The sequence below is a fragment of the Terrapene carolina genome, unplaced genomic scaffold, assembly GCF_002925995.2.
Source record: "Terrapene carolina triunguis isolate 2854851 unplaced genomic scaffold, T_m_triunguis-2.0 Scaffold21, whole genome shotgun sequence".
NCBI lineage: Eukaryota > Metazoa > Chordata > Testudines > Emydidae > Terrapene > Terrapene triunguis.
In genome coordinates this window covers 33502454-33512177 of record NW_020664372.1, presented here as the reverse complement: position 1 = coordinate 33512177, position 9724 = coordinate 33502454, and the positions used below count along the sequence as shown (strand labels likewise).

Below are 9724 nucleotides of genomic sequence, written 5' to 3'. Positions count from 1 at the left end.
TGTCCTGATTTCTGTGCTAATCCCAGCCACCCCCTGCGATGGTAACGGACTCCACGTGTGGGTCTGGGGTCAGGCTCTGGCTGAGAGGCCCGGGGGTCAGTTTGTGCCCCGGAACCTCTCCGTCGGGGCTGTGCGAGGAGGGCGGGAGGTGTTCGGCGCTGCGCGCTCCGTGTCGCCCCGCGCACAGGGGCATTGTGGGCGCTCGCTGCTTTCCGCGGGTTCTGTTAAAATGGCGCCCTAGGTAACGGGAGGCGGCGGCCGTTAGGCTGTGAGGCGCAGGGCGCGCGCGCGGCAGTTGCAGAGGGAGGTTCCCAGCCCCCTCCCCACGGCCCGGGGTGAGGATGGCGTGTCCGGATCAGAAATCGCCCAACGTTCTGCTACAGAACCTGTGCTGCCGCATCCTCGGCAAGAGCGAAGGTAACCGCCCCCTCGCCCGGGAGCGCGCGGGATAGCGCGAGCCCAACGGGGAGCCGCCCCGCGCCGGGTCCCGCGGCTGAAACTCGGGGGGTGGCGGCTGCTGCTGTCAGCTTGCACCTCACTGGAGTAGCGGGGCCGTGCCCGCCCTGAGCGGCGGCCAGACGTGAGCCGGTTGCTGGAGAGCCCTGCCCCAAGGGAGGGGGTGGGGCGGCGCGGCGGCTGAGAGCCTGCTCCTTGCCGTGGCCGGCTGTGTGCCTGGCCATGGCCCTGGGGAAGGGGAGGAGAAGGAGCCCAGGGAATAGATGGCGAGGGTGGGACGTGCTCTCCTTGTGTGTTTCTAGGAGCCAGACGAGGGAGACCCCGCTTTCCCCAGGGGAGAGAGTGAAACTTCCGTTTGCGTGCTGCTGTGGTAGGGATTCAGCCTTTAGCAGCAGCAGCAAAATACTTAGGACTTGTCTACACTTACAGCGCTGGAGCGGTGCCGCTTTAGCGCTTAGTGAAGACTCTCTCCAGTCGTGTAAGTACTCCACCTCCCTGAGGGCAAGTCTACACTACCCGTGCTACATTGGCGATGGGTGAGTGCCCCTGTTGGCATGCTACTTACTCTACCTCCATGAGAAGCGGAAGCTGTGTTGGTGGGGGAGCGTTTTCTGCTGACATAAACACTGTACACGCCGGCACTAGGTTGATGTAACTTAGGTTGCTTAGGGGGGATGTCTTTCACACTCCTGAGTGATGTAAGTTACATCAACTTAAGCAATAGTGTAGACGAGTGCATCTCAAGCTATCTGATGTGGGGGACCGGCAATTTTTTTTTCCAATGTGCCAGGGACCGGTGCCATATTATTATCCTATTTGACGCTCTTATGAGGAAACTTGTTGCGGACCAGCAGCCGATGGCTCGTGGACCGGCACTGGTCCGCGGATCACCACTTTGAGAAGCACTGGTGTAGACCAGCTTGAGAGGCGGTAGTTATGTCAGTTGGAGAAGGCCTTCTGTCGACATAGCACTGTCTACACTAGGGGTTAGAACAGTGTAACTGCATTGCACAGGGGTGTATTTCCCATGCTTCTGAGTGACGTCCTTATAGTGACACGTGTGTAGTGTAGACCAGGGCTTAGTTTAATTCTGCTGCTCAGAGCCTGAGGGCAGCCACAAAACGCTGTCAACAGCTGTGTGCCTGGCTCTTGTCCTGGGGGTTGCCTAAAAGGTGTGTTCCACTTACCCCTTCTGTGAGAATGTTCACCCCCTTCCCCTGCTCTGTTACCCCCTCCTGTAGCGTAGCTCTGCCCTGCTAATGACCTATGCTGGGCATGGCAGCAGCCATCGCTGGGCTGGAGCAATGGGCTAGCTGCCTGCTGGCTAGACACTGAGCTGAAAGGCTGTGCTCCCTGGGGCTGGGTGCTTCCTGGGAGCATACAGATCCTTGGCCTGTAGGTGTTAAATTTTGAAGTCCCCGTCCCTTGCTGATTCTTAGGCTATGTCTACACTACCTCTTTGTTGGTATAGTTTATGTTGCTCAGCGGTGTGAAAAAACAAAACAAAACCCAGACACCGCCGGTGTGGACAGCGTCTCCCGCTGACATAGCTACCGCCGCTCGTTAGGGGATTGTTTAATTATGTAGACGAGAGAGCTCTCTCCCATCAGCATAGAGTGGCTACACGAGAGATCTTACAGCGGCTCAACTGCATCGGTACGGCTGTGCTGCTGTAAGCTCTCTAGTGTAGACATGGCCTTAGAAGAAGAAGCTGCTTTCTGGAGAGAGATGCTCCCCCCGGAAGATGGGGGTTGGGCTCGTCACTCTCTTCCATGGGGAAGGACATGCCTCTCCTCTCCCTCTTTTGGTTCCTAGAAATATATAAGGAGAGCACTTCCAACCCTCTCCTCCAATTCCCTGTCCTCATTTTCCTCCCTTCCCCATCACATACGCTCTTCTTTGCTGCTATCCTGTCAAGCAATTCTTCCATCGGCTGAATGAGGTCTACAAGAGCTTAGACCAGTGGTTCTCAACTTATTTATCATATATGCGGCCCGTAGTGTGTTACCTGGGCTGCAGGAGCCGGGTGGCAGGGCAGCAGCAGCTCCTGGACCCTGCCCCAGGCCCCCACCATGTGGGGCTGGTGGGCTGCCAACCCCAGACCCCTGCCATGTGGGGCTGGCCGGCTGCCCCGGACTCCCATGGGGCTGGCTGGGAGCCCTGGACTCCTGCCACTCAGGGTGGGCTGGCAGCCACGACAGGACCCCAACCCTGCTGCGCTGGGCAATGGGGTAGCCCAGACCCCAGTGCTCTGGGAAGCCGGGAACCCGGACCCCGCCATGTGGGTTGGCCTTTAGCACACAGCTGAGCTGGGCTACAGCTGTGTGCTAGTTGGGCTGCATGCAGCCAGCGGGCTGCAGGTTGAGAATCACTCGCTTAGACAGATTTGTGTGGCTGCCCCCAGGCTTTGATCAGTAGTAGTAGCTGCTAGAGGCTGAATCCCTTCCTTGCCTGCAGCTGCTTAGGACAGGTCTACACATAAAACCCTGCAGTGGTGCAGCTGTGCTGGGATAGTGCTTCAGTGAAGACGCTACTATGCTGACGGGAGAGCTTCTCCCGTCGGTGTAGTTAGCCACCGCACCTCGCAGAGTTGGATTATGTCAATGGGAGAAGCCCTTCTGTTGATATAGTGCTTTCTACACTGGGGGGTTAGGTTGGTATAACTGTGTCACTCGGGCGTGGATTTTTCACACCCCTGAGCAATGTAGTTATATCAGTGTAAGTTTATAGCGTGGACCTGGCCTCAGAGGGAGATGAGAAGGAGACACTCATGCTTTGTTCCCTTTTTTCCAACTGCCATACTAGTAGGAAAATGGTTTCACCTTGGCAGAGAAAATAACTTATTTGCTAATTGGGCAAATGAACTATTTAAAGTCTCAATAGTATTGTCTTGTAATACCTACAACATCTCAAGTCGTATCCATTTCAACAAATAGTATGTGGATGCCTTCTGTACTACTAGTATTTGAATATTTTCATATGTTGTTGGAAGTTTCACTCTTTGTAGATTTGTTAAAGTATTGTATGACCTTAATACCTCAGTATTACAACAATGTCGGTATTAACCTGTTTTTTGGACAGAATTCTTTACTAGTAATGCTCTAACTAAAAGATGATCTGCAAAGTACTTACTATCATCTTTATGATACATAAATAAGGCCTGAACAGTAGTGTGTGTGGAGAAGAGGGGCTGTACATTTGTTTTCCTTAAAGTACCAGGAAAGTTCTGTCTAGCTTTCCCTGGTTTTGTCGAAGGCCTTTTGAGGGGTATCTGGGAGATGTTTTTGAGTTTGCATACCTTCATTGAAGGGTTGAATGTATGGAATTCTTAACAGAAACATCCAAAAAACCTATGTAATCAAACAGTTTTACTGAAATCCCTTCTCTCTCAATTGAACATGTACAAGTTTCTTGTAATGTCATAATTTCCCCATTTCTATAGTTGCCACAGAGTTCTTCTAGGGTAGATAAGACAAGAACTTCTAATGTATGTATTGAATAATAAACCCTAGAAGAAATACAGCTTAAAAAAAAAAATGAACTCAACATTAGCTAGAGTTGTGACCAACACTTTCATAATGCTAATACCACGTTTGATGAAAGGCAACATGACTTTCATTGCAAGAGAAAAGTCTGTCCTTTTAATCCTCTGTTTAAGTTTTGTAAATGATGCAGGTAAAATTTAGAGAAATTATCTAGTGAGACACCAATCCCAAGAAGCAAATTCAGATCACATGCAAATTGCTAAACCTAAAGTTCGGGAGGAAAACTCCAGAAAGCTATTCATGATCAGAATTCGGCAATCCATGGGTGACACAATAAAGTCCAATTCCTGGCACTTCATGACAGACTGAAACAATTATTTTCCTCTTCCCCCCCACCCCCAACTTTGATTTGATAAATGAGATTAATGTTATGCCTCCTCACTACCACAAGACTAGAAGTTACAATTAATTAGTTTCTAAACCACTTTAGTTAAATTGTTTCACACCCCCAATGTGGACATGTGCACGCTTTTTGCAAAGCATATCTGTCTAGCTTATCAAAAGAAGGTTGAAAGGTGACTTGAACACAGTGGATAAGTACTTTCATAGGGAGATGATACAGGATACTAAGGGTCTCTTTAATGTAGCAGAGAAAGGAATAAGTACAACCAAAGGCTGGAAGCTGAAGCTACACATTTTCAAAATTGAAAATAAGGCAGGAATTTTTAATGATCGGTGTGAACAACGATTGGAACAGACTACCAAGGGAAGTGGTGGTTTCCCCAGCTCTTGATTTTATCAGCTCAAGACTGGGTGCCTTTGTGGAAGTTATTGGGCTCCATTCAGGAGTATCTGAGTGAAATTTATTGGCCTGTGATACGGAGGTCAGATTATTCCTGTGGGCATTCTGTGCCAAAAAAATTAAAAATTCTGTGCCCAATATTTTAAAATTCTGCAAATTTTATTTGTCAAAATAACACTACATAATCACGCCAGTTTCAGTTATTTTGTTAATTTATTTCAAAATACCTGTCAGCAAGTATATCTGTAATAATACAGACACAAAAATTCTCCTGGGAGTAGAGAGTAAAAAAACCCCTATGACAACCCAGTTCCTGTTTCTTTGTCCCCATCCCCCGAGCCCAGCCATGGGCCAGACACCCACAGCTCTCCCCCTTCCCCCCGCCCCCCTGCAGCCAATACATCCAAATCCCCTACTCCCCAGAGTCCAACCACAGGGCCCCCCTAGCCCAGATACTTGCCCCCCGCTCAATCCCCAGAGCCCAGCTGTGGGGCCCTCCTGGCCCATACCCGCACTCTCTCCCTCCACTCCCCAAGCCCCAGGATCTAGAGGGAGAAACAGCCTGATGCTCGGTCCCAGGCTTGCACAGAGTTTCCTGCTTGTCATCCTCTCCTTCCCTCAGGGATTGCTGGGAACTCCAGCTGCCAGGAACCCACTGCTGGAGGGAGGGAGCTAGAATCTTCTATGTGCAAGCGGGGCTGTGCTGAGTCCAGTGGCTCCTAGTGGCGGCTAGCACCACTGCAGCCCATTTCTGTGGGGGGAAAGGAAATTCTGCGCATACAATGTTAATTTCTGCAAAATTCTGCATTGCGCAGTGGCGCAGAATTTCCCCAGGAGTATCAGACTAGATCAGTAGTTCTCACCCCCAGGGGTATGTGTACCCTTGGTTACACAGAGGTCTTCCAGGGTGTGCATCAACTCATCCACATATTTGCCTAGTTTTACAACAGGCTTCATAAAAAGCACTAACATAGTCAGTACAAACTAAAATTTCATACAGACAATGACTTGTTTATACTGCCCTATATACTATACACTGAAATGTAAGTACAATATTTATATTCCAGTTGATTTATTTTATAATTATATGATAAAAATGAGAAAGTAAACAATTTTTCAGCAATAGTGTGCTATGATACTTTTGTATTTTTATATTTGATTTTGTAAGCAAATAGTTTTTAAGTGAGGTGAAATTTGGGGGGGTATGCAAGACAAATCAGACTCCTGAAAGGGGTACAGTAGTCTGGAAAGGTTGAGAGCCACTGGACTAGATGATCTAATGATCTCTTCTGGCCATAAATTCTAGGAGTCTATACCGGCTTCAGAAGAACTGATTGACTTGGCTAGAGTCCTCCTCACCAATTGAATCCTACTTTACTCCTGCAAGCATAGAAATATGGTTCTAATAGGAGCCAAGATGCAGTTTGTATGTTAATGTCTGTATCTTTGTGTGCCCCTATAGTTAACGGGGTGTATAAGTGCTTCCATTCTAAACCTGTGAATTTTGTAAGTCAGCTGTAAAAAGTTTACTAGGTTTTATTGGATTTTTGGTGCCTTTTTTGAAGGCTTTTAAACTTGCCAATAATAATATGGAGATACCCATCTCATAGAACTGGAAGGGACCCTGAAAGGTCATCAAGTCCAGCCCCCTGCCTTCACTAGCAAGACCAAGTACTGATTTGGCCCCCTCAAGGATTGAACTCACACCCCTGGGGTTTAGCAGGCCAATGCTTAAACCACTGAGCTATCCCTCCCCCCCATTCTTTGTGTTTTGGATGTCCTCGGAACCTCTACAATTTCCTATTTCCCCTCATCCAGAAAACTTTGCATTGAAATGAACTCTTCCCGTGGCGGAGTATGATTGCAAGAGGCCATCGATATGGGAACCATTTTCCCCTCTCCCACTTCCCGCCCATATCCCCCAACCAGTTCCTAAGTGGGCTGAAGACTCTGTCTATGCATCCCAATGGTCCTTGGAGCTCAAGTGTCACACTAGCATTTTCTCTGGTGGTGCCCTCTGCTACCACTAGGCTATTGAGCTGGATGGAAACATTTTACTAAAAAATCAAATGTCTCCTATTTTTTTTTTTTAAAGATGACATTCTAGAACTTAGGACTGAGAAGTCAGTATGTACAAGCATGTTAGCATAGTTTCAGAGCAGTTTATACTAGTTGGTCAGTGTTGAGGATTTGTAATATACCAAATCATATTCTTGTTAATGTTTGGTTATATTAGTTTGTTTTGGGATCTCGTTAAATCTTGTAAAGTAAATTTGGCAGTACTTAAATGACAGTTCCTGCCAGCAAGTGGTATTGTTGAATCAGTAGGCAAGATCTCTTCCCCGTGTGTCAGTTCTGAAGCAATGAATTCCCTAACTTTGTATTAGAGGCATTATACAGCAGGAGATGTTGCCTTTTTGAGATTAAATTTAAAACCAAGTTATAGACTACCTGTGGTCATTAGAGATCCATGGCCCTTGCAGCCTTTATTTTTATTTAAAGTTAACTTTATTGATGTTATATTATATCATTGAGGGTTTGGCTCTGGCGGCTACAGTCTCAAGTTCAACAGAGTTATCACTGCTTGTTTAAAGCTCATAGGAACACATGAAACCATAGGCAAGTAAAATATACAGTCACAAGAAAAAGGTCCACTATCTTTTATCAGTTTTAATAAAGTTACCAACAAAGCTATGAATGTCACAGCATACACAACTCCTAGATATATCCATGCACCAGTTATAACTACAGACATACATCCTCCTAGATAGTGTTAGGGTCTGATGGGTCTCTCATGGATTGATCATCAATAAAAGGATGGATGGTTCCTGCTGGAGTTCTCTCATAGGAAACTCAATTTCCCCGCTCTGAGCAACTTCTTTTTATAATGTGATTCTGCCTATCCCTACATTCTGTGCATGTACAGAAAAGTGTTAGCCCTCTTTTTTTCTTATTGGTCTAGTATCCCCTAGAACTTAAGGGACCCCCAATTTCTATAGGTCGTGTAGGTTCTCTTTATTCTCATTAGCACTGATGCATGACCTGTATCCTGTGGTTAAGACACATGTTGGAGGCAGAAGTGCCTCTACAGCATTTTGTGATTTTTAAAATTAATCTTCTAGCTATTTTTTCCTCAGTATTACCACTTGGTACCTCTTTTGCCATAATCTTAGGGCATCAGGTTATTCTTCTGTCCCTTACTTATCTCAGCATTTCTTATCTCCAAGGCCTAAAAAAGCTATGCTAAAAATCTTGCAAGCCTCAGCCTACAGGTCTCGTGTTTCAGCCTTTCTTACTTAGATATCGAATACATGATTATTCCTTCTAAATACTGATCAATCTTATACTTCTATCATTCTACAATTTAACTATATTTACATACAATGATTATATATGATGTAACACGTTAATCATAACATCACACAATAAATGAATAATAAACTAAAATAATTGTCTACACCTTTCAGAATTAGGGGACTTAATTCCAGTGTCCTGGACAAAAACCAGTTTTTATATAGCTATAAATTCCCTGTTTAAAATTCCCATTGAAATTTCAGTTGGAAAAGAGATTGCTCTACACCAGCTGTACAGAATTGTCACTTTTGGGTCCTTGATCTTTAGCACAAGACTACAACTACTCCCTTAGTTCCTTAAGGTTTTTTTGATGGTTGCAGGCAGTGACTATCTGCTGTGTAAGACAGCCCCTTTTTGGCTATTTATGCCATCCCTTATTGAAATCAATACTGTTATCTGAATGTCACTCAGTTCCTTCTTTGGTAACCAGGGAAAGAGCATTACTTATTAAATTCTTGGAATTGAAGGCTTTCTTTTCATGAGATTCCAATGCCTGTCTTGGAATTTTTGGGGCTGCTTCAGTGTGTCTACGTAGATCTAGTTCCAGCATAAAGAAGCTTTCCATTTGGTCACTTCCTTTGTATTTTTATAAAAAAAGTCTCTCTTATAGTAATTCATCTGTGTCATGTAAATTATTCAATTGAAACTTCTAGTTCTAGTGAGGCATGTAAGATGCTCTGTCTAGTGGGATTTGGACTGTGGTACAGCTTGAAAAATATGAGGAAATGTCCACCAGTATAGTTATCACTGTCCGTGTCTTGGAACAGCTCCAAAAGTGTATTAACCAAGGCAAAGCTGGCAGACCTTATGAATTTTCCAGCTCTGTCAAGTCCACTTCTCGGAAAACTTGTTTTGCCTAAAGACTGAACTCTTGGTATCTTCTTGTTCTTTAAATAACTAACATGCTTGAAGTCTCTAAGATGATGTTTCCCTCTGTTTCTAAGGCCATTTTCACTGATGTGATGGTTTAGGTTTTTGAGATCTCATTAATGACTCTTAGAATTCTGCTCTGATAACTTTTGTCACAGGAATACACAGGTAGAGTTAGTCTTCCTGTTCAGATTATATATTTATAGAATTCATGCCTGCTTATGGTCTCTAGCTGAGTATTGGACAGCTAGCTCCTTTAATCTGTGGTGTGCCCTTGCGGTTAGAGTGAAGGAAAAATCTGTAGCTGATGATCAGTATAATACAGTAATGTACTCTGATATATTTTATAGAATCTTATATCCAGGGCTTTCAGAGAACTTACAAATATTGAGTGAAAACTTGTAACTCAGCTGTGAGATAGGTTGTATCTCCTTATGTCAAGGGAAGAAAACATATGAGTGGTTGGTTAAGCTGGCAAGAAATTCACTCTGGGGAAAAGGTCCTCCAGGAAAGTTTATTCTAGTTGCTGATGAACTCAGAGGAGCCTTCTTCAAATAGGCTTGTTTACTACACTGCAAGATGAATCGCTGGTTTAAAGGATCATTTTCAATATAGGAAGCATAACCATTTTTAGTTCCAATTTTAAGAAAAGCTTTCAGTCAAGAAAATGTTTAGGCATTGGGGAGATTGGAAAAACTTTCTAAAAATAAAATCTTGATACATAAAACATGAATGATGGTGGGACTGGAAATATGTG

At 45.2% G+C, this 9724-nt stretch overlaps 1 protein-coding gene across 1 annotated transcript in view; it reads left to right on the top strand.

The window, feature by feature from the left end:
• Positions 1-229: 229 nt before the first annotated feature.
• Positions 230-9724, top strand: part of TUBGCP3 (tubulin gamma complex associated protein 3) — an 86818-nt gene continuing 77323 nt past the window's right edge. Inside the window, exon 1 of the mRNA XM_029913220.1 lies at positions 230-417. Within this exon, the coding sequence (XP_029769080.1) occupies positions 342-417 (76 nt within the window). The 5' untranslated portion in view covers positions 230-341. The remainder of the gene's footprint in view (positions 418-9724) is intronic.